The 26,168-nt window shown below is 38.2% G+C and overlaps 1 protein-coding gene across 1 annotated transcript; it reads right to left on the minus strand.

Moving 5' to 3' along the window:
- Window positions 1-371: 371 nt before the first annotated feature.
- Window positions 372-25,359, minus strand: SLAMF6 (SLAM family member 6). The gene is given in 8 exon segments (XM_036235274.1): window positions 372-483; window positions 831-904; window positions 2,460-2,655; window positions 3,840-4,029; window positions 4,500-4,763; window positions 7,019-7,198; window positions 7,201-7,341; window positions 25,271-25,359. Coding segments are annotated over 8 exon segments (1,140 nt in total). The 5' UTR covers window positions 25,320-25,359; the 3' UTR covers window positions 372-437.
- Between the last annotated feature and the right edge of the window lie 809 nt (window positions 25,360-26,168).

The raw sequence follows: 26,168 nt of genomic DNA on the forward strand, positions 1-26,168 counted from the left end.
TAAATGATGTAGGAGGATTTGAACATGAATTCATCCATCTCCAGAGACAACACATAAAACCAATACACTGCACTCACTCAAAATGAGTCATAATTCTGCTTCTTCCTAAAAGGAGAGAAGTGGTTGTCTTCTGAGTTAGTCTCTTCATCAACCATAATTCTGCTTGCTTAGTTACCAAAGAGAAAGTTAATATCCAGGCATATTTTCTGAAGCATCTTTTGGCCTGGAGCAGATTTTGAAATGTTATTTGGATCACAGGCTGCAATGATGTTATTCCTTAAATGTTTGACCTGGATAAGCAGGTTTGAGTCTGAAGAAATGGAAATGATGATCCTAGATATTCAACTTCTGTTGCCAGGCAGAAACCAAGCTATTTGCTCCCATGGGATTAGGAGAAGCTGTGCCATTCTTGGATTCCTTTGAGATCTTTTGGCAATTTAGATGACATTGTCAAGGGCAGTTGCTCTGGAAGAAGTGGCTTTACTTTAAAGGGAAAAAGAGAAAAATGAAGTAGGTTAATAGGGATTAGAGCCTCAGGCCACCCCTCATGGCAACAGAGAAAGTTTGGAGAACACTAGTAGGCAGATAGGGATATTGATAGCGTAAATCAGGATTGTATTAAAAAACGAGCAGGTTGAAAACAGTTATATCTGATGATCCTAATACAAGATAACTTCTTGAATAGGTTTTGATGATGTCCTGAGATTTTCTATATCCTGCTGGTATTTATACATCTGTAAAATGGCCCCTTTATTTTTACTTTATTTGCAAAGTCACAGGTCTGAGGAGAGAGATAAGAATGTAAGAACATGGAGTAATCATGGACTTACCTTTTGGATTGATAAACTGTGGAGTAAATTGTGGAGGAATCATTATTTTCCACAGATGTTGCAATTTCTTTTCTCTGTAAAAAGTAATCATACCCATTTGGCTCACACAAACAGCATAGATATATTCATGCATAGATATATTCACAAGGGAAAGGTAGTGTGACAAAAAAGGGATGATTTCAAAGTCCTTCAGTAGGAAGGCTAGGGAGCAAGTGTTTAGCAAGAGGAGCTGGAGCCCAAACACCACCAGCTCTCAAATCTATAAAAGTTTAGTGACATTTTCTGAGCCTCAAACAGAAGCATACCCCAGCAAATCAGTGAGCCCAAGAACCAGAAGGGTGACCGTCTTGGCAGGTGGTATGAAGGAAAAGAAGCATTTCTGTTCTGCATCCAATTCTACTCTCCTTCTTCCATTTTAAGAACTTATGTACCAGATGTTTATTGTATTATATCTTTTGTCTCAGATATTGACTAGCTATAACCGGAGACATTGCCTGCTACATTTTGTCTCTGTGACTCTAACTACCTGGTCATCATGTCATTGAGTTCTCCTTAAGCATGGGGAACTGGCAAAGTAGGAGAAACACTTGGTATTAACAGTAGCTCTGCTTGGAATACAAAGTATAGTAATAACAGAAGTCCCCCCACACTCAGGTTTTGAAATTTAAAATTAATTAAGGAATATATAGGGTACTATTAAGATCTCTGAAATTCTCCAAATACGGTTGCAACTAAAGAAAAAGTTAACAAATTTGCAGGAGATTAGTTTCTTGGTTCATTGAGAGTGATTCATCTTGTCTTCAAGAGAAAATTGAAATGGCAATAGAAATATCTGAACAAGTAAGAGCATCTCTTTGTGTTCCTTCTTTTCAAGGCATCTGCTTTGCAGATACCTGTGAGGGGCTGTTCGAGAAGAGATTTACTTGGTGATCCAAGACTTCTAGCTGAACCATTGCTTCCATCAGTTGGAGAATGATGAATTCTCTGAACTGATTTTTCAGAAGATATGGAAACTGGCCTCCCAAGATGTATAGTGTTCTTAGAAATGCACCTCTTACATAGGGTGGGGAATCACTGAAACCAGATCAAGTCCATCCTGTTATGTTTCTAGAGGCGAGGGGAGGATTGAGGACTACTCATGCTTTTAGCATCTTTTACTGTGGAGTATTTTCAAATTTTTGCTCCTCTTGAGAGACTGCTTCTAAGCTCCCTTATTTTCCATACATCCAGAGTGAGAAGCCCCCTGCTACAGAATTGTCCCCTTTGGAAAGTCAAACTTAATCGAACTCTGATCCACACAGCAAGTATTTAATTAGTAAATGCATGCTAAGACATAGGAGAAGAGGAAGGAAAACATAATTTTTCACTTTCAGGTAAATTGTAATTAAGCTGGAGGGACAAGACTTACTAATGTATCAAGTCTTATAAAAATGTAAAGCAGGAGATGAGTAAACATTCCACTAGGGTGAGAGCAGTGGGAACGGAAAAGGTCCTACATAGAACTTTGCAGCTCCTGTAGTTTCCTTCTCTTCTCTAAATGCGTACATCATTTGGATTAGTCAGATAATTATGGTTACAAGTTTGTGAATAATAATGCCAATGATCAAGTATAAAACTGAAAGGACTCACCGTGTTTGGATGAGTGACCTGAGTATACACAGTGTTCCTTGGAGAGGATGGATCACCCTCTGCATTCCTCATGGTCTCTGCTATAAACACAAAAAGGCATTCAGTGGCAGAAGGACTCTGGGTCTGCTCTCCTGGGAAATTGCTTACCTCAGAGACTCTCTGGTCCCAATTATGCATTGAGGCATGGCCCTTCCTTAAAGTTCATTCATTTTTGACCATCTTTGGAATTCTGGGCTCAACCAGAACCTTCTTGGTCATGTGGTCTACTTCTGACCTCATCTCTTGGCGGGACATGGTCCTGATGTACCCTAAAGTGTCAGAGTCTCATTCCAAATTCATATGTAAGCCAGAACGCTCCTAGGACCAAATAGTACCGCAAACACAAGAGCTAGGGAACCTCATTGGTGAACATAATGGAACCAATTATTTCACATACATATTATTAAACTTTTCAGAAGTCCTTAGATTGTATCAGGGATGAGGAAATGTAGGCTCATAAAATTCAATTGACTCGCCACAAAATTACCCAGGAAGTGATCGGATTGGAACTTGAATGCATGTCTTTTGACTCCAAACCTCATACCCTGTCCTTTACACACGACGTCATATATCTCTCACTCATGAAAGGAGACTCAGTGCCAATCTGAGTCCAGTCTCTATATCACATTTTTTTTTCTTTTGATTCTGTCGACTCAATGACTAAACCTGGGATTAATAGAATACTGGGATCAGGCAGTTTTTCTTTGAGCCTCTGATGCTCTAATTCTATCCTTGCCTTGGACTTGCTGAGTGATAATGAACAGGCTATGAGCTTTTTCACTAGCACTTGGTTTCTCCATCAGCAGGGTGAGGATGACCCTAATCCCACTCCAAGAAATCGTGTCAGTGACTGGTTCACATGCTTATAAGGGACCCTGTGGGTCCCACAGGAGACAGACATAGACAGTTACAGCTTTTACCTTTGCACTATCTGGTCCATCTGAGCAATAACATTCTGACCGCATCCTCTCTCATTATCTAGTCCTATCTATTTGGCTCTTCCCATTTGTTTTATGACCGAGAGTTAAGAGTCTGGAAGCTCACCAAGTTTAACGGATTGCTTAGCAGAGAAACATGAAGAACCTGAAAAATAAAATCCAGGAAATTGAAACTTGTGACCCTAGTGAGGAGAGGTCTTCTACCCTAGACCTGCATAGTTGTCTCTCTAGAAGATGTGGTGGACGGGCACCAGAAAGGGAAGGGAAGGCAGGCTCTGAAGCTGGGTTCTACATTTCTCAGAAATACATCTTCCTTAGGAGATTAGCAGGCATGTGGTCATACCCTGGGTGTTGTCTCAGCGGACTAGCTGACCAGGGTTTTCATCTTCCTTGCCTTTATTACCCGTCTTTCATGAGACAGATAAAGGAAGCCCCAGACTCTAAGTCCATGAAACCTTGGAGAAGAGACAAGTAGGAAGAAAGGAAACTTGCTATTTTTCTCCTCCAAACAAGTAAGCACACAATGAGAAAAGCCAATAAAAATGCTGTTGTAAACCATATAGCAAGGTGTTGATTTTTCTCATGAAAAACATCTGAAAAGGAAACAAAAAAGAAATTACACTTAAGACACATTAAGTAAGCTCACAGTGTTTTTCTCAGAGCCTCCACTTAAGCTCTTCCAGGCCAACTTTTGGTGGTAGGTAGGTTCATCTATCCCCAGAATCTCTGGGGCTTTGGGCAGGATTTTGAAAGTGGGAGTCCCATATAGCAGCCAGGGCAGGGCGGAGCCTGGTAGAGCCAGGGAAGGACATGATTCTGCCTTCCCAAGGACTTTGCCCTTGGGCTCTGAGTGTGTTAGAAGAAGGGTTGGGGGAAGAGAAAAGCGGCAAGGTGAGATCTCTGGGGGTAGTGAGAGGTATAGAGCACCAGAGGGTGTCTGTCCTCTTCTAGTATCTTTGGCTGCCTCCCATTAGACCGCTGTTTTGGGAATCATGTAGGTTATGAGGACATGCCACACCCCACAGTTGCTCAAGTCTCTCAGAGAGCCCTCGGTCAGACTTACCTTTGCAGAGACTTTGGACAGAGAAGGAGAAGGATAAATTGCTGACAGGATTCTCAGCTATGCAGGTATAGGTTTGTTCATTGGAGTTATTGGGGTCCCAAGAAATAGTGAGGTTTGCTTCCTGTAGAAGTATGTTTTCTGAGACCTGCCACCTGAATGAGATGTGGTCACTTGGATTCTCTACAGAGCAGGCCAGGTGGATCACACAGGTCCCATTCTCAAAGATTTGAGTGTGATTGGAAACTTTTAAGTTCCTCAGTCATTCTGTGTGCAGAGAAAAGGCCCAGATAAAGGATAAGTGGCCTGGCTCAGCCCCCTGTGAAAAATATCCTTTCCCTCAATGTTTCTGTATTCCACTTGATACTCTGCTGTATGTTATGGTCAGTATATTCTGTAAAAAACTCTGCTTGTGTTACCTAATTGATGGGATCAAGGTCTGGAATGATCAAATGACAAGGGACACCAGTATGAGACAGAGTGGTCAGTGTGAGAAACAAGAGGGGAAAGACCAAAGTTGCCACCAAGTAGTTGGTGATTTGGGGCTGCTCATTTTACTTTTCTGGGCTTCAGTTTATTCCTCGGGTTCTTTCTAGCCCCTGTTTGGTACCCATTGTGTAAGGATAATTTGGAGACTAAGCTGAGGGCCAGCCCTACCTTAGCCAGGTCAGAAACCAGAACCGGGCACAAAAACCCTGTTTCTTCCATCATCAAAATTCCCTAACTGGTGTAAAGATGTAAGCTTAACCTTCTTGGAGAGCCATATTTCCCACAAATTTGTGGGAATCTTGGTCCTCATTGTATCTGATGCTGGCTGCAATGCTGACAAAGAGACCGATGCAGAATGTCAGGAAGACAGAGACATGTTGACGACCGAAAAACTGGGGAAGGAAGAAGTGAAGAAACTGAGGAGCAAGTAAGTAATTCCAGGCAGCCAAAAAGTGTAATATATTCAGGCATTTGAGAAAACATATACTGCATAAATTTCTGATAGCAGAGACCAGAAAATATTGGCTAGTAAGATGTCAGTAGCTATGAATCAACAGGGGCATGGGAACAGTACGGAGAAGGTCACTGACAGACTTGTTCTGAGGGTTGAAGTAAAGATTACCCAGTAAAGAACAGAATGTCTCCAATTGTCTAATTAGAAGGGACAATATCATTGTCCTTATAAGATAAGAGCAGATAGTTAAGATAGACAGAAGAGGAGAAAACATAGGGAAGAAGAGGCAATGTAATCATGGAAGTAGAGATTGATATTGTATGGCCACAGACCAAGGAACATCAAGAAATACCAACGGCAACCAGAAACTGGAAGAAGCAAAGAACAGATTGTCCTCTTTGGCCTCCAGAGAAAAAGTAGTCTTGCCCATGCCTTGATTTTGGACTTCTGGCTTTCAGAATTGTGAGAAAATAAAATTTCTGTTGTCTTAAGCTACCAAACTCATAGTATTTTATTTTGACAGCTTCAGGAAGCTAATACACTTCCCCAGGGTGATTTTTATCCCCTTTGTTCAAATCTCTGTTTGGAAATTTTCCAGACATCCTCTTTCCTGACATTTACCTGTTATGTGTCCTATTCTTTTAGGGACATGATTTCGACTAATCTAGCATGATAAACCTGCCAAATATTCAGGGGATGATGAGTATTTGCCATTTGTCAAAAGGAAATCAGCTTTGACTGACCAGAAATTCAACCTCAGTGGGATAACATGTTTCCCGCAGTTTTGACTGCATGAGCAAGCACTGTAGTTTTTCTCAAGTTGCTCTAGAAATAGGTAGAAAACATATCAGTGTCTTTGAAGTACAGAAGAATTAAATGATTTGTCTAAAAACGAGTCAGAGAGCAAAAGAGTAGCATGTAATATACTTGAGGTTTTAAAAGCATTTTTTTTGGATACCATATCTTAACCCAAAGGACTCAGTGAATTTTAGATACTATGGGTTCTCTAGTAAATAAGATTTACAGAATCTCAGTGGCCTATAAATTTGCCAATTTAATGCTTGAATCTCCTATACAACATTCCTGTCATTCATGGCCTCTCTGAACATCACTGATTGCTAGAAGAATTTTTTTTCTCATATTGACTCATAAGCAGTGTTATTATAGTTTCCATAACTTTATGTTGAGGACCTGAGCTATTTGGGGAAAACATTGGCTGATTAATTAAACAACCCTAATAGAAAAGATGTTTTTCTTTTCCAGGTTATACTTATAGAATATTTTCTAGGTAGACCACTGTTCTGTACCCTGAGCATTTGTGTAAAGGGAGGTATCACATCAGCTAGTTATGTGGGAAGCTCTCCCACTCACTATCTCTGATTGTAGAGGGGTTGCTATGACTGACACTGTGCCTCAGGGGTAAGGATAACTAACTCTTCATGGAGATTTTGTGAGGATTACAAGACAGATACATGTGATTCTCTACCACTAGGCTGTAGAACATACCTTCAGTCATATAGAATTGAAATACATAATAAGTTTTAGTCAATATATAATTAAATTCCAAACTTTGACTCACTGAAGATCCTCACAGAGTAATCAGAAATCAATGAAGAGTTGATTGTAGTTATCTGGGCATGGTAAAGTCCTTCATCTGTCATCATCAACTCATTGATCTGCAAGAAGTAGGACTGGATGATTTTCAGTCGATGTTTCCTATTTGGGTCAGTCACCTGGACTCGTTCTCCTTTGGCTGTAGGACCATGATAGATGTTCCATTTAAAAGCCAGATGATAAACTCAATCTCCTTTCCTGCAGGAATCTTCAGGGGAAGAGTTACTGACTCCCCCAGTACCCCTTTCACCTTCAATGGGGTTTCTTCAGTCTGTGAAACTGTGTACCCTGTAAACACAAAAGGGAAACTGTTATAACTCCCCTTGCCCTGTACCCCTCCCTGCACCCTTTCCCTGAAACTCTGCTGATCTGTTAGAGCTCCCTGATACTGAAGCCTAGAGATATGATGAAGAGACAAAAGGTTAGAAAAAGTGTTGAAATAGATGATAGAAAGGCTCCACTCCCAACAAAATGTCTGGCACTCTTGGTTAATGAGCAGTTAACCCAGATCATCCTGGCCTAGTCCACCCTCCCACACTAGCTGGTTACCTTGGGTCATGGCCACACTATCTGACCCCAGCCTCTGAGTTTTCTGGGTATGAGGTGTAGGGAGACAGGGAACTACATCAATTCCAAACTCCAAAAAACACAAGTATTTTCTGATAATGTATAATTAAAGCTCAGCATTTACTGATTACCCACTATGCATCCAACATAATAAGCTTGTGAGATTTAGAAGACTAATAGTTATAATCTACAGTTCTTACACATTATTTCTTTTGATGCTGACAATTCTGTGAGGTAAGTAGGATAGATATTATTCCCTCCATTTATAGATAAAAGAACTGAGGCACAGAGAAATTAATTTTCCAATGTTACACAACTAAAGAATAAGAGACAGGATTCAAACCCAACTACTTTGACACCAATTACTTTGTACTCTTTTCATGATACCAGAAGACATCTTTTCTCTTCTCAGAAAGATTATAGGCTAGTAATTGAGGAAATAAACATAAAAGTAACGAATATTTCAAAGAACCTATAATGGCCATAATTGTGAGCCTATCTCAGAGCCATTAATGTTTGAGCAAAAGAGGTGAAATAGTCACAGTGATTTTCAAAGGAGATGCTTTCTTAACATCCTTTGCCTGATACATAGCACTTAATACACCATTTTGTGGTCCTCTGTTCATTTGTTTGCCTAACTGATCGTATTTATATTATTTTTGTATCTCAGTGCCATGCTTGACACAAAGTAGTATCTGGAAATGTGATTAAATGAATAAATAACTGTAACCATGACCTCAATCTTCCTGAGATCTCTTAATTCTCAGAAGAGGTTCTGAGTAGGGAGGAAAACATCACAAGCAAAATATTGAGCAAAAAGAAAAAAAGAAAAAATCCAGATACAAGTAGAATACAATGGTATGGTTCCATTTATTTAAAGTTAAAAAACAAGCAATACAAATCTGTGCTGTTAGAAGTTGGGATAGTGGCTACCTTTGAGGAAGAGGGAGGATGGAAAGGTAGAAGAGAATGTAAATGGGGAATTCTGGGGTACCAGTAATGTTCTATTTCTTGACTTGTGCCTGGATACACAGATTTATTCATTTTATGACAATTCATTGAGCTGATAGTTAGGATTTATACAGTTTTCTCTGTGTGTTAAATTTCAGTAAAAGAAGCTAAACAACAAAAAACAAAACAAAACAAAATAATTACTATGGTATTTAAGTTTAGTCATTTTTCTCTCTTCTACTTAGTTTCCTATAACTCTTCTCTGTGTTCACTTTGCTCAAACTACATTGGCCTGGCTATTCCTACAGATGGCCAGGTCTTGTATACTGTAATTCCCTCTACTTCGAATGTAGTTCTTCCAGGTGTCCATTTTGCTCACTCTTTTATCTCCATAAGATCTTTAATGCAAACATTTCCTCTCAGAGAGGACTATTATGCCCACTCTTTTTTCACTATCAACCCTTACCCTTGTATACTCAACTGCCTTTGAATTTGTATTTCTCTATAATATTTATGATCTAGCATACTTTATAATTAGCATATTTGGTTTTTTAAAATTATCTCCCCTTCCACTAGAATGTAAGGTCCATGAAAGCAAAATTTTTTGTCTGTCTCGTTCATTGTTTTAAGCACCTGTGACAGTGCTTGGCACATAGTAGGCATCCAATGCATATTTGTTGAGTGAATGAAAACATCTTTATCCCTGCTCTTGTAGGTTCTCTGTCCAGGATATTAAGGACCAATTCCTTTTTGGAAGGAGTCTGGCATATCCTGTGGCCCAAGGACTCCCTAAGAACTGTTCTTCCCTCACCTAACACTTTCCTTTAAGGTTACTTTTTTTTATAGATTGCAATTATTCATTTAATAAGTCATTCTTGTATTTGCTCAATTCTATGCCAATTTAATGATGAAATTCAGATCATATTTATTAGATTACTTTTATGTACAAGTTTCTGGCAGCACAAATATGAATAAGACATGTAGGTCCTCTGATAGATAGTAGTTATGGCACCATACGTTAAGAATTAACCTAGGCTAGGGATTGCCTCTACTTGCCCTTGTACCATTAATTGCATCTTATGCACTCAGGATCAAGTACTTCTTTCTCTTTATTATAATTATGAGATTCTTTTCCTCTCTTTTCCCTAATCTTAAGAGTAGAAATTATGCTTATTATCTCTGCATTTATAGCACTTAACATAATTTTTAGCTCAATAAATGTTGAAATGATAGAGGTGGGAGCACAAATAGTGAGAATGATGGTTGGGGAGAGTTGGGGGTTGTCAGGGAACACTTCACAGAGGAGATTACATTACATCGGGGTTTTGAATAAAAACGAGAAGTTCATCATTGCTTGATTATTTCTGCTTCTTTCCAGAATGCCCTGCTCTTTCTTTGCTCTGTTGTTCCTTTGCCTGAAACTCTCTTTCCCACCTTTTCTAAGAAATGAGCTCCTATTGATCCTCCAAGGATGAACTCAAATATCTGTTTGCCTCTGCTTATATTTGTGAGGGGTTTGCATTGGTACAGGGGGAGGAGAAAGGAGTTCGTCATAGGAGAAGAGAAGAAGATAGTAGAGGAGGAGAAGGAGGTGGAAGAATATTTCTCTGCAGTTCTAAGGAGGAAAAAAGACTTGAGCCACTATGCTTGGGAAAAGTGAAGGTCAGAAGTTACTGAAAATGTTCAAAAGCTCTTCTGTGAGACTTTGGACAAAAGGATAACTGCTTTGGAGCACAGGTGATGTGTTGTGGCCCAGAAGACACTAGGAGGCCCTTTACTGTGCTCAGAACCAGCACTGATGTTTTGGGAATGTCCTAAACATCCTTGTCATGAATATTGATGTTTTCAGAGTAGAGCATTGAGGTATCCTCTAAGTGACTCTGCTGGCAGTAGATATGGAGGACTAGTACCAGAAGAGGAGATTAAGAATTAGGAGGATATTTCATAGCTGTAACTAGAGGCTGCTCAGGCAGCCCATGGGAAGCATCCTTTTGGGTATCCTTACAAGTCACTGGGGGACCACGTGGAGCATGGGGGTGGTACTGAGGTCCTGCCCATTTTATGATAAGAATGTTGAGTCAGCAGACATTTGGGGTACATTTATTGATATATTTCATTCATTGGATGATTCGTTTCTGGGAACATAAGTAATCTTAGTTCTTTATGTCCTCAGAACCTGGCCCAGGGAACTGAGCAAATGCTAAGCAAATTAAAATTAGAATATGTAGTGTCTTAAATGATTACTGAATAATTATTTTGAAAGATATTAAGACACATGGAGTATTTTTTTGAGAAATTGGAAGGTATAAAGAAAGCAGTGTTTTAGAATGGAGAGGAAAAATGTAGGACTGAGTCGATTCTGAGAAAAGAGAGAAAAGTGAGAGAAACTTTGAGAGTTCTAATGTAGGGGACTGGCTTAGACCTGTAAGAAAGAGGGATATAGTGAGCTGTTTCAGTTCAGCATGAAATAAGTTCAGAGGGAGGGATGGGGCCTGATTTCTCAAGAGACTTAATAGAGAAAAGATGAGAAACTTAGGGTAGGGTCTTGAGAAGTATGACATACTAAACATACTAAAACTTAAAGGATACAATGAAAATGGTGCTCAGAGGGAAATTTATAGCTATAAGTGCCTACATTAAAAAGGAAAAAAACCCCTCAAATTAATAACCTAACTTTACACCCCAGGATCTAGAAAAAGAAGAACGAAATAATCCCAAAGCAGAATACTGGGAAGGTGGCGAACTAGGTAAAAGCAGGGTCCGCCTTCACCCAGGTCCACAATGCAATTACAACCAGATTATAAAATAATCAACGTGGAGAATCACCTGAAGTCCAGCTGATGGTAATACATAACTCTGATAATGTAAAGGAGACACATCAAAGACAGCAAGAGGGGTAAAGTCACAAATCTGGCTGGACCCACATCCACGGATGGTGGATCACCAGGAGGGAAAGCGAAGCTGCAGAGGCTCCCCTGAAGTTGAGGAAAGTCCTGGCCTTATTTGGGGGGTCCCCAGCCAGGGTTCCAGCCCAGGGATGAGGAGATTCCAACAACCCTGACTGTAAAAACCTGATGTGATTCTGGCCATCTGAGTGAGATAGGAGACTGAAACCCTAGATGCCCTTATGAAGGGCCCACACACAAGCTTTCTGACATGTAGACACTCACCTAGGACACCAGCAGTGGGTCAGAGGCTCAGCGGGATTCATACTGGGAAGGTCTGCATTACCTGACACCAGAATGAGGGCCGGAAGGGCAGTCACCATTGTGTCTTAGTCTGGCCCCTCGACCTGGCAGTCTACAGGTGAGCTAGCTTTCCTGTGCAGACCCCTCTCACAGGGCCATTATGAAACTGCTGGCCTGAGATGTGCCCACCTCACCCAACCTGTAGATTGTCTGGGATTTGTTGCTGGAGGCTGCCATGCCCTGCATGGATTCAGGGCTAAGCATTTGCAGCTTGTGGCCAGCGCTGTGACTGGGCACTTCTGAGAGTTTCTAGCAGATCACTGCTGCCAATATGAACTTAGGCAGATATCGAGGATCTGTGGGCAAGTCCCAGATAGCTGCTGGTCTTGTTGTAATTTGGGGCTTCAGCGGGAACTGAAGTTGCAGCAAGACTGAGGCTGTATCGATCTGATTGCCATTGTCTCCCTGAGATTCCACCCCACCCTAACTACAAATTGCCCCTGCTGGCCCATTGACAGTGATATGCCACCACTCTGACTCTCTTCTCAACCCACACAGGCAACAAACTTTGGTTAGCACAGGGCGGGCACTTCTTGGAATTCAGTTGCAGGCAGACCTCAATAGCCAGCAAGAGTTGCAATACTGCATCCAGGGAGTGCAGGTGTCTGTGGGACCACCCCAGATGGCAGCTGGTCTCATTGTGATCTGCGACTACAGCGGCAACTCCGGGCACAGAAGTTTTAGCAAAGCTGAGGCTGTATTGGCTGGACAGACCTTGTCTGCCTGAGATCTTGCTTCACCCAAGCCACAAAGTGCCTACAGCTCATTGACAGACAGCCTCTCCTGTCTGCTTGGCTCTGGAGTTGATAGCGCAGTGACCAAATTTCAGGGAAAACAGCTGTGGGCAGACCACTGCTGCCTGTATGAGCTGCAATGTCCCTTGAGAGGATTGCAGGGGTCTGTATTTGCCTGAAGGCCCTTGTCTTCCTGAGCTCCTGCCTCATCCAATCCACAAAGTACCTGTCACACTTTGATAGGTAGCTGCCCCTGCCCAACCTGGGATGGCGCATTCAGGCCCAAGGTGGGCAGCAGATGACCTTGCTACAATTGGAAACTTGTACAGGGAACCACAGAGACAACATTGGCATGTAAACTGACACTGCAGTGGCAGGGGGAAATTAACTCAACAGACACAGGAGACTGCCCGGATCCCTGCACCACCCAACTCACATATTGCCCAGAGGCTTGCCCAGTTTCAGAGACTTACAGGCAACTGACAGGCAATGTCAGACCTGGTCCCACTGCTAAACTGCACTAGATCAGACACCAGGGATAACTGGGCTGCTGCCTACAGCGTTGTCTTTTCCACTTACCTATAGATCCAGCATTGGCCACAACCATATGCAGATCGCTTTGTAGTTCCCACCGGGTAACCCTGAGCAATCAAAAGCAGTGGCTGACCAAGGCCTACTGGAGATACCATCCAAAGGGGCAATGAACCAACACATCTGGAGGCTGGCATCAGGCCACAACGGAGCAACTCCTGACTATCCCCATTACTGATACACAAAAAGGGTGGTTGCGACAAGTACACAAGCCTACTAGGGCAAATCCCACTCAGTGGGGTCAGCCTCCACACAACAACTCTTACCCTGTGGGTGCAGCCAGTTCCCTCAATTAGTCAACCTAAACGTTAATTACGTCCACTGATGTACTAACAACAATAAAGGCTTGGTGACAACAGAAGATCACACACAACCCACACAAAGATCACGTCCAGAGCTCTTGACATAGAGGATCAGAGAGAGTGTGCCCCTGGAACACACAGGACATCTTCTATATTAGGCCATCTGGCCAACACTGAGAGATGAAACAAATATTCCTTACACATACAAATGAACACAGAGAGGCTAATAAAATGAGAAAAGAAAGAAAGATGTCACAAATGAAACAACAGGAGAAAACTCTAGAAAATAAGCTAAATGAAATGGAGGCAAGCAACCTTCCAGAGACAGAGTTAAAAATAATGGGGTAAAAAAGAAAATAGAAATAACAAATACAAATAATAAAAGGTAAGTAACTATGTACCTATCAGTAATCACTTTAAATGTAAACAGATTAAATGCTCCAATCAAAAGATATAGGGTAGCCAAATGGATAAGAAAACTAGACCATGCATATGCTCTCTACAAGAGACCCACTTCAGATCAAATGACACTCATGGACTGAAAGTATGGAAAAAAATATTTTACACAAATGGAAATGAATAAAAAAAAAGTCAGAGTAGCAATACTTATATCAGATAAAATAGACTTTAAGACAAAGGCTATAAGAGACAAAAGGGCATTACATAATGATAAAGGGATCAATAAATCAAGAGGACATAACCCTAGTAAACATATATGCACCCTATATAGAAGCACCTACATACATAAAGCAATTATTGACTGACATAAAGAAGAAATTAATAGTAAATTACTCATAGTAGGAGACTTTAACACCCCATTGACACCAATAGACAGGTCTTTCAGGCAAAGAATCAACAAGGAAACAAAGGGCTTAAAAGACACACTATAATAGATGGATTTAATAGGTATTTTCAGAGTATTTTACCCCGAAGCAGGAAAATATACATTTTTCTAAAGTGCACATGGAACATTTTCTAGGATAGACCACATGTTAGAACATAAAACAAGTCTCAATAAATTTAAGAAGATTGAAATCATATCAACTGTCTTCTCTGATCACAATGGTATGAAACTAGAAATCAACAATAAGAAAAAACTGAAAAATACAGACACATGGAGGCTAAATAACATGCTACTAAACAATGAATGGGTTATTAATGAGATCAAAGAAAAACTCAAAAGATATCTAGAGAATAAAAAAGAAAGAAAGAAAGAAAGAAAAGAAAACACAACTCAAAATCTATGAGACACAGAGAAAGCATTCCTAAGAAGGAAGTACATAGCAATATAGGCTTACTTCAAGAAACAAAAAAAAGCTCAAATAAACAATCTAATCTTACACTGAAAAGAACTAATAAAATCAAGAGCAGATTCTTTGCAAGGATAAACAAAATAGACAGACCCTTAGCCAGACTCATCAAGGAAAAAAGAGAGGACTCAAATAAATAAAATCAGAAATGAAAGAGGAGAAATAACTATGAACTCCACAGAATTACAATGGATCACAAGAAAATACTACAAACAATTATATGCCAACAAATTGGACAATCTGGAAGAAATGAATACATTCCTAGAAATATACAATCTCCCAAGACTGAGTCAAGAAGAAACAGAAAATCTGAACCAACTGATTACCAACCAATGAAATAGAATCAGTAATCAAAAACTTTCCCAAAACAAAAGTCCTGGCCCAAATGCCTTCATAGGTGAATTTTACCAAAGAAGAATTATCGCCTATTCTTCTCAAACTATCCTGAAAAATTCAAGAAGAGGGAAGACTCTCTAACTCCTTGTATGAGACCACCATTACCTTGATTCCAAAACCAGGCAAAGACATTACAAAAAAAGAAAACTATAGGTTAATATCTCTTATGAACATTAATGCAAAAATCCTCAATAAAATATTAGCAAAACAAATTCAGCAATACATTAAAAATATCATACACCATGACCAAGTTGGATTTATTTCTGGGATGCAGGTTGATACAATATCCACAAATCAATTCATGTGATACACCACATTAACAAATTGAAAGAAAAAAACCATTCAATCATATCAATAGATGCAGAAAAAGCTTTTGACAAAATCTAGCATCTATTTATGATAAAAATGCTCAGCAAAGGGGGAATAGAGGAAATATACCTCAACATAATAATGGCCATATATGACAAACCTACAGCTAACATCATACTTAATGAGGAAAGGCTAAAAGCATTTCCCTTAATATCAGGAACAAGACAAGGATGCTCACTTTCACCACTCCTCTTCAACATTGTATTGGAAGTCTTAGCCACAGTGATAAGACAAGAAAGAGAAATAAAAGGCATCTGAATTGGAAAGGAAGAAGTAAAACTCTCATTATTTGCTAGTGTCATGATACTGTATATAGAGAACTCTAATAATTCCACTGAAAAACTGTTAGAACTGATCAATGAATTCAGTAAAGTAGCAGGTTACAAAATAAATATGCAGAAGGCAGTGGCGTTTTCATACACCAATGATGAACTTTCAGAAAGAAAAATTAAGAAAACAATCTTATTTATAATTGAATTGAAAACTATAAAATACCTGGGAATCAAATAAACCTGGAGGTAAAAGACCTATTTTCAGAAAATTATAAGTCATTGAAAAAAGAAAATGAAGAAGATACAAATAAATGGAAGCATATACCATACTCATGGGTAGAAAAAAATCAACATCATTTTATTATTATTATTATTATTATTATTATTATTATTACGAATGCCTACAGCACCTATTCTTCCTAGGTAGTCTCTCATTCAAGTACTAACAAGGCCCAACCTTGCTTAGCTTTTGAGTTCAGACATTGGGTTTGTTCAGGGTGGCATGGCCATAGACCATGGACCATGGCTCCACTGGGGCATGAACCCAGGACTTTCTGCATGTAAAGCAGACATGCCAACCACTACGCTATGGAACCATATCCAAGAATCAACATCATTAATAAGGCCATACGATCCAAAGCAATCTATAGATTCAATACAATTTCTATCAGAATATCAATGGCATTTTTCAGAGAGCTAGAATGAATAATCCTAAAATTTATATGGAGCCATAAAAGACCCTGAATAGCCATGGCAATCTTGAGAAAGAAGAACAAAGTTGGAGGTATCACAGTACCTGATATCAAACTATACTACAAGCCTACAGTAATCAAAACAGCATGGTACTGGCATGAAACCAGATACATTGAACAATGGAACAGAATAGAGAGCCCAGAAACAAATTCACTCCTATACACTCACTTAATATATGACAAAGAAAGCAAGAATATACAATGGGGTGAAGATAATCTCTTCAATAAATTGTGTTGGGAAAATTGGACAGGTACATGCAAAAAAAACAAAAAAAACAAAAAAACAAAAAACAAAAAATCCGGACCACCTTCTTACACTGTATACAAAAATAGACTCGAAATGAATTAAAGACTTAAATGTAAGACCCAAAACCACAAAACTTCTAGAAGAAAACATAGGCAGCAAACTCTCTGATATTACTAATGGTAATTTCTTTTCAGATCGATCTCCTTGAGTAATGGAAACAAAAAAAATATAAACAAATGGGACTACATCAAACCAAAAAGGTTTTGTACAGCAAAGGAAACCATTGACAAAACAAAAAGACAACCAACTCTTTGGGAGAAGATATTTGCTAATGATATATCTGATAAGAGATTAACATCCAAAATATATAAAGAACGTATACAACTCATGAACAAAAAAACAAACAATCCAATTAAAAAATGGGCAGAAGACCCAAACAGATACTTCTCCAAAGAGGAAATACAGATGGCCAATGGACATATGAAAAGATGCTCAAGGTCAGTAATCATCACAGAAATGCAAATTAAAACCACAATGAGATATCACCTCACACCTGTCAGAATGGCTATCATCAGTAAATCAAATAACAATAAGCATTGTTGAGGATGAGGAGAAAAGGGAACACTCATACATTGTTGGTGGGATTGCAAATTGGTACAGCCACTATGGAAAACAGTGTGGAAGTTTCTCAAAAAATTAAAAGTGGATATACCTTTTGATTTAGCAATTGCATTTTTGGGTATTTGTCCAAAGAAAACCAAAACAATAATTTGTAAAGATCTATGCACCCCAATATTCATGGCAGCACAATTTACAATAGCCAAGATATGTAAGCAACCTAAATGCCCATCAACAGACATTTGGACAAAAACATTATGATTCATTTTTACAATGGAATAGTACTCAGTTATTAAAAAAAATGAAATCCTACCATTTGCAATAACACAGATGAACCTAGAGGTTATTATGCTGAGTGAAATAAGTCAGACATAGAAAGATAAATACCATATGATTTCACTTATATGCAGAATCTAAGGAATTAAAAGAACAAACTAATCAAAAACAGACTCACAAATATAATGTACAATTTGGTGATGAACAAAAGGGGTTGGGGAGTTGGAAGAATGGGGCGAAAGGTTAAAGAAGTACAAATTAGTAGTGGATAGATGATTAGGGGGTTGGGGAGCACAACATAGGAATGCAGTTAGCATTAATATATTGGCTAGGTGGAAAACCAGAGGAAAGAAGGAGCAATTAGAGCATTATTATATAAACTATATAAATGTCTAACCAATGTACTGTATACTTGAAACTAATTTAAAAAAAGAGAGAGAGAGAGAAAGAGAGAGAAAAATCTCATTCTGCTGCATCCTGTGGTAAAATCTTACATCACACATAAGTATCTCTTTCTATATCTTCTACCAAATGAAAGCAACCTTATTGAGTTCAGTTTTAATCTAGAAATTGTTCTCATCTCCAATAAACATAACGACTATATAAAAAAAATCCCAAAGCCCAGAAGAAGGAAGTACCAAAGCAGAAATAACCAAAATATAAAAATCAACAAAATGAAAATTTGAAAAAATTTGAAAAAATTTGCAAAACTGACATAAATTTAGCTAGATTAAGAAAAAATATAGAGAAGATTCAAGTTACTGAAATTAGAAATGAAAGAATGGACATTACTGCAGACTTTATAGAAGTAAAAAGGGATTATAAGAGAATGATATGGATAACTATATAGCAGCAAATTAGATAACTGAGATAAAATTGACAAATTCCTAGACACAAATTACCAAGACTGACTTAAGAATACATAGAAAATCTGAGAGGACCTATAAAAAACAAAGAGATTAAATCAGTAATCAAAAACCTACTGGCAAAGAAAAGCTCAGGACCAGATGGCCTCACTGGTAAATTCTACCAGTTATTTAAGGAATAATTAAAATCAATCCTTCTTAAACTCTTTCCAAAAATAGAAGAAGCAGGACTTTGTGGAACCATGGTGTAGCGAGAGATGTCCCCAGATATCTCCCCTTGAAACAATAAGCTGAACATCTAAAACTTAACAAAAACACCCAAACTGCACACTAGCATGACTGAGCATGGGATTTGTGCATAAGGGCTACCACAGCAGAATACACTTCCATTAATGCCCAGGTGGAGAAATAGTTCATTGAACACCATGAGCAACCAAGGTGACAAAGCATCACAGGAAGAAAGAGAAAAATATCCAGAAAATAAGCTTATGGATATAGAAATATGCAACTTAAATGACAGGGAATTCAGGATGGTACTTCTGAAAAAACTCAGTGAGTTCTGAAACAAGTCATATCAAGAATTTCAGGAATCGAAAAAACAACTAGATGAGCAGAGCAAGGAGAATGAAATCCTCAAAAAGAACAGGAAAAAAAAGAATAGGATAGATCTGTAGATGAAAAACACACTGCAAGAGTTGAAAAATGAAATAGCAAACTTGGAAAATAGGATCGACCAAATGAAAGGATCAGTGATATCAAAGACAGAAATCAGAAATAAATCAGAAGGAAGAAGAGAGAAACTGAAGAGTGAAAAATAATAAAAGAGAAATTCAAGAACTAGCTGATATCATCAGGAGAAGAAACAAAAGAATAATGGGCATTATTGAAGGTAAGAAAAAAGAGCAGGGATTAGAAAGCATTTTCAGACATAGTGGACAAGTTTCCCAAATCTAAGGAATGAGCTGGAGCTTGGAATTCAAGAAATCAACAGAACACCCAATCACCTCAACCCAAAAAGGCTTTTACCAAGACACATTGTATTAAAGTTATCAAAAATCAATAACAAAGATAGAATTCTCAAGGCAGACAAGGATAAATAAACGGTAACATATAAAGGTAAACCTATTAGATTATCATCGAACTTCTCAGCACAAATCTTACAAGCCAGAAAGGAATGGAATCAAATATTTAAATTATTAAGTGAAAAAAACTACCAGCCTAGAATAATGTATCCAGCTAAGCTTTCCTTTAGATATGAAGGAGAAATCAAGACCTTTTCAGATATACAAAAATTGAGGGAATTCTCCACTACAAGGCTGCACTATAAGAAATACTGAAAGGGGTCAGCTCATGTAAAACAAAATAACAAAACAAAACAAAAAAATACATGATTAGGAGTAAAGTGACTATCAAGCAAACAGAAGCAGAGGAGTACAATTCTTACTAAGAGCAGGGCATTATAAGCTTAACTAATAAGACGTGAATAGTTATAACAAGATAGTAATGAATGTTTAGCATAGGGACATAGAGATAACGGTGACTGAAAAGGGGGGGATTCAAAGATTCAAATATATATATAAAACTATCCTTTATATATTCATAATGGTAGCCACACAACAAAGATTTGTAACTGAAGTATATAACATAAAACAAGAGGCAAAACCCACAAAAGCCAAAAAAAAAAAAAACCCAACAACAACAACAAAAAAACAAAACAAAACAAAAGGACAAGGAAGCAATGGAAACACTAAGCTACCAGAAAGCAAAAGATAAAATAGCTGTAAGAAGACATCATATTTCAATAATCACCCTAAATGTAAATGGACTTCACTCACAAATAAAAAGGCACAGAGTTGAAGAATGAATCAAAAACAAAACTCAACCATATACTACCTCCAGGAGACATATCTCAGCTCCAAAGACAAATATAGACTCAAAGTGAAAGGGTGGAAAATGATATTTCAAGCAAATGACATTGAGAGAAAAGCATAAGCAGCAAAATTAATATCAGACAAAATAGACTTCAAAATAAAAAAGGTAAGGAAAGATACAGAGGGACACTTCATAATGATAAAGGGAATCATACATCAAGAAGACATAACACTTTTTAATATCTATGCTCCTAATCAAGGAGCCTTGAAATATGTAAAGCAATAAGTAACAGAAATAAAGGGAGAAACAGACCAAAACACTATTATAGTAGGGGACCTATATACCCCACTATCAGATATGGACAGATCATCCAAACAGAAAATCAATAAGGAAATAACATCTTTAAATGACACATTAGTCCAGCTGGACATAATTGACATTTATGGAGCCTTCCATCCCAAAACAGCTGCTTATACATTCTTCTCTAGTGCACATGGAACATTCTCAAGAATCGACCACAGACTGGAACACAGAGATAGCCTCAACAACTATTAGAGAATTGAAATCATGCCTACCATATTCTCTGATCATAATGCTCTGAAACTAGAGCTCAACTGCAGAAAAAAATCAGTTAAGAACTACAAATACAAGGAAATTAAACAACATGTTACTGAAAAATAACTGGGTCAAGGAAGAAATAAAAAGGGAGATCAAGAGATACATAGAAACGAATGATAATGATAGTACAACATATCAAAACTTTTGGGACATGGCAAAAGCGGTCATAAGAGGAAAGTTCGTATCAATACAGGCCTATCTCCAAAAACAAAAACAAGCCCAAATAAGCAACCTAAACTAGAAAAGGAAGAACAAATGAAAACTGAAGTCAGCAGAAGGAAAGAAATCATCAAAATTAGAGAAGAAATAAATAAAATTTGAAACAAACAAACAAACAAACAAAACAATACAAAAAGTAAATGCAACAAAGAGCTGGTTCTTTGAGAAGGTTAATAAAATTGACAACCCTGGTGAGACTGATAAAGATAAAAGGGAAAGGACACAAATAAACAAAATCAGGGATGAAAGAGGTGAAATTATGACTGATATTGCAGAAATACAAAGGATTGTGTAAGAATACTATGAAAAAGTATATAACACCAAATTTAATCACCTAAAAGAAATGGACCAGCACTTAGAAAAATACAACCTTCCTAGACTCAATCAGGAAGAACTGGAAAAGTCTAAATAGACCAATCGGCAGTGTGGAAATTGAAACAATCACCAAAAATCTACCAAGAAGTAAAAGTTCAGGACCAGATGGCTTTACCAGTGAATTCTACCAAATATTCAAAGAAGATTTAATACCTATTCTCCTCAAACTCTTCCAAAAAGTTGAAGAAAAAGTAACACTCCCAAACTCATTTTATGAGGCCAATATTATTCTGATACAAAACTCTGGTAAGGATATCACAAAAAAAGAAAATTACAGACCAATATGTCTCATGAACAGAGATGCAAAAATCCTAAATAAGATACTAGTAAACCGAATACGACATATTAAAAAGATTATACATCACGATCAAGTGGGCTTCATTCCAGGGGCACAGGGGGTGGTTCAACATACACAAATTGATTAATGTGATATACCACATAAAAAAATTTTAAAATAAGAATTATATGATCATATCAATAGATGCCTTCAACAAGAAAAAGCCTTCAAGATAAAGCATCCATTTACGATCAAAACACTTAACAAAATTAGTATAGAAGGAAAGTAGCTTAACATAATAAAAGCAATCTACAACAAACCCTTGGCTAACATTATAGTTAATGGTGACAAACTAAAAACCTTCCCTCTATGATCAGAAACAAGTCAAAGCTGTCCACTATCACCATGTTATTCAATATAACATTGGAGGCCCTTGCCAGTGCAGTCAGTCAAGAGAAAGATATAAAAGGCATCCAAATAGGAAACGAAGAAGTCATACTGTCACTATTTGTGGATGTCACCATTTATCTATATAGAAAACCCTAAAGACTCCACAAGAACACTACTAGAAACAATAAGCAAATACAGGAAAATCTCTGAATACAAAAATCAACATTCAAAAATCCATAGTGTTACTATACTCTAATAATGAAGTGTCAGAAAAAGAAGTGTAAAAAATAAAATCTTTAGCAATTGCAACAAAAAGAATAAAATACCTAGGAATAAATCTAATGAAACATGTGAAGGACTTATATAATGAAAACTACAAGACCTATTAAAAGAAATTGAAGAAGATACAAAGAAATGGAAAGGTATTCTGTGTTCTTGTGCTGAAAGAATCAACATAGTTAAAATGACCATATTACCTAAAGCATCATACAGATTTAATGCAATTCCCATCAAAATCCCATCAGCATTTTTTAAAAGAAATAGGAGAAAAAATCATCAGATTTATATGAAAGCACAAAAGAACCTGAATTGCCAAAGCCGTCTGAGGAAAAAGAACAAAGCTGGAGGCCTCACTCAGCCCAACTTCAAATCATACTATAAAGTGACAGTAATAAAATGGCATGCTATCGGCAGAAAAAATAGACACATAGGCCAGTGGAACAGAATTGCAAGTCCAGATATCCATATTTATATGGGCAAATAATATTTGACAAAAATGCCAAAAACATACAGTAGAGAAAGGACAGCCTCTTCAATAAGTGGTGCTTGGAAAACAGGAAAGTCACCTGTAAAAGAATAAAACTAGACTGTTGTCTATCACTAGAAACCAAAATTAACTCAAAATGGATTAAAGACCTGAATATAAAACCAGAAACGATAAAATGCATAGAAGAAAACACAGGAAATAAACTCAAGAACCTTAGACTTAAAGAGGATTTTATGAATTTGACCTCAAAGGCAAAGAAGTAAGAGCAAAAATAAGCAAATGGGACTATATCATACTAAAAAGCTTCTGCATAGCAAAAGAAATCATCAACAAGGTAAAGAGACAACCATCTGAATGGGAAATATATTTGCAACTCCCTCTGCTTGTGTTGAGCAACAATAAACATTTGGAGGTGTGGATGGTTGGTAAAAAGTAGATAATGCTGCTCAGGGAAAGGGGAGTCATTGGATTATAATCTCTTAGCAGAAGAGCCTGCAAGTTTTCAACTCAAAACCTCAGAACTATTTGGCTAGCCCCCATGTGTTGTCTCTGCCTTCATTTCCAACCACTGTTCTCTCCTAGACAGCAGAATACTTGTATATGCTTATTGCAAACATAATCAGAGAATTAGTTTTCATTTCTCCTTCTTTCCAGCCCTATTATGACTTAAGTACCATGAAATCTAGAACCTTGCTACTTAAAGTGTAGTCCATGGAGCAACATCAGGGTTACCTAGGAGCAGACAGTTTCCTTAAATGTAGACACAATTGAAGTTGTTGACTGTCCCATTTAATATTCTAGATTGAGAGGAGGTAGTGATAAGGGCCATCATTCTTTACAAAATCTACTTACAAAACTTTTAATTGTTTTGTTTTAAAGTATACACAGTTATGTTTTTCTCCTTTCTCCCTTTCTTTGGGAAAAAGGCCCTCTCGCTCTCCCTCAAATTCAGATAATTACCCTGGGTCCTCTGGCTATCAATAAGGATTATCCTTCCAGTTGTAAGCAAAAATAGCTTTAGGCCAGGCAAGGCCTATAGAGTCTAGAGTGGGGAGGGGACCTTTAACCCAAAGGTTTTGTGTTCTTTAAGAAACATATTACCCAAGCCTGTTCTCCTTTACTTGCTTAAAAGGCAAATCAATAATTGAAAATTAATAGATATGTGATTTAAATAACAAGTTTGTATCTTCTTTTTTCTTTGTCTAGGGACAGAGGTGGCATTTCGGCAGGATACCCAAGACCCCATTCTGATGGAGACAGAGAGGGAAACGCTCCATGAAAGCCTGATATGCAGGGACTACAACTCTCCTCATCAGGAAGCAGATGCAGAAGAAGAGACCTATCGTCCCTCTACATTCATACTAATAAGAAGGGTTCATAGCTATTAGAAAAGAGTTAGGCAGGAAAGTTAGATAGGGGGTCTCCATATGCCTGCAAAACAATGAGATCATCCTATTCTAAAAAGGGTCCACCCCAATTCACTCACAATTAAGCAAGCCAAAAGGTATTTTTGGGCTAAACACAACCCATATAAGGAAACAAGCGGAAAATTGGATATTAGTTTAAGCCAGTCACTTGCACCTGCGTGATAAAGACCATAACGACCTTCAATTCACCTAAGCCATTATACTATCATGATGGTATAATGATAATGTAATGATTACACCATCATTATAATATGATGCATATGTCCAGAAGTTCATTAATATCATTATAACAGACTGAATTCTGGGAACCCATATCCGCAGAAAGCAAACGATGAGTCTCTGAGTCGGGTTCATCTTAGTTGTCCATCAAGGAAGTCCACTCCTCTAAGAAAACTAACCACATACACCGAATAGGGATTAAAAACACTGAAGACTTTGTTACTGGTTCATTGAGCCCTTGAGCCACTCTTCACTTGCTTGGGTCTGCTCCTCATATACTGTTGCTTTACTTTCCCTTCCAATAAAGCAATTCTTTTCCGCTGTACTTCGATGTCTTACTCAATTCTTTGTTTGAGACATCAAGAGCCTGGACAATGAGTCAAGAGGGGAATCTCACTCTCTAGTAACAGCAGCGGCTTATCAGGCACCACTGTGAGTTCTACCCAGTCCCTTGGCAAAGAGACATACACCTATATATAGGTAATTTAGACTTCGCAAGCTGAACAATAACCAAGCAGTCACTCAGTGAATACTTGGATCCATTACGGCATTTACCTGGGCCAAGGAGAAAGACAAGCATGAGAAACTGGAACAACCAGACCATACTCTTCGCACTGGAGACTGATGCTGGAGACTTTACGGCAGTCAAGTTCATTCTGTATTGAAAGTGCTTGTTATCAGAACTTCCTCTTCCTCTTAGAAGTGTAAGAGCTTCTTCCTGCATACTGTCAGCACAGAGCTGATTGCTAAGGGAATGTGCTGAGATGTCCAGTTTCATTACTCGCAATATAAGTTGGAGCCTGCCATTTCATTCTCATGTTGGCCCCTCATGCATTCTTTCGACTGGGCGTCTCATCACTGAAACCTTCCCTTCTCGATCAGCTCGGCATTGACACTAACAGTCCTAATTTTATGTTGTTTTCATTACTCTATTTACTTTTTTTTTTCTGAGCAAAGTACAAAAATCTTAAGAGTGTGATGTGAATTAGAACTTTAACTTTCTATGTATATGCTTTTCAATTTTTTGGAATTTTTTTTTATTGTAGTGTAACTGTTGCAAGATTCTCAAAGGGAGAGAATCTTCGACACCAAAGCTATAAGCAGAGTGTGTTGATGCTGGCACCAGATTCCTATCCAAAGGCTGAGCCCCAAATGTAGCATAACAGGCAGTTTTATACAGTCTTATCATTCCTACACAGCTACAGATATAAGGAAGAACATTAATTGGTTGGTAAGCTATGAAAAAACTGATGTTAGCTGGAGAGCCCTCGAGGTGGGGGGAGGGCCGTCAGGAACCAACTCGTTCGAGCATGGAATGGCCATACAGAGTCAAGCTGCCACATTCCCTCCTCGCTTTGATGCTTGGACCCAGGACTAGATCAGAGAGCATCATCTTCTAACTTTTGATTTAGAGGCTGGTACCTCCATAGCATAAGGACTTTTGCTGCAGTTT

Source organism: Rousettus aegyptiacus, unplaced genomic scaffold, assembly GCF_014176215.1.
Source record: "Rousettus aegyptiacus isolate mRouAeg1 unplaced genomic scaffold, mRouAeg1.p scaffold_m13_p_17, whole genome shotgun sequence".
Lineage (NCBI taxonomy): Eukaryota > Metazoa > Chordata > Mammalia > Chiroptera > Pteropodidae > Rousettus > Rousettus aegyptiacus.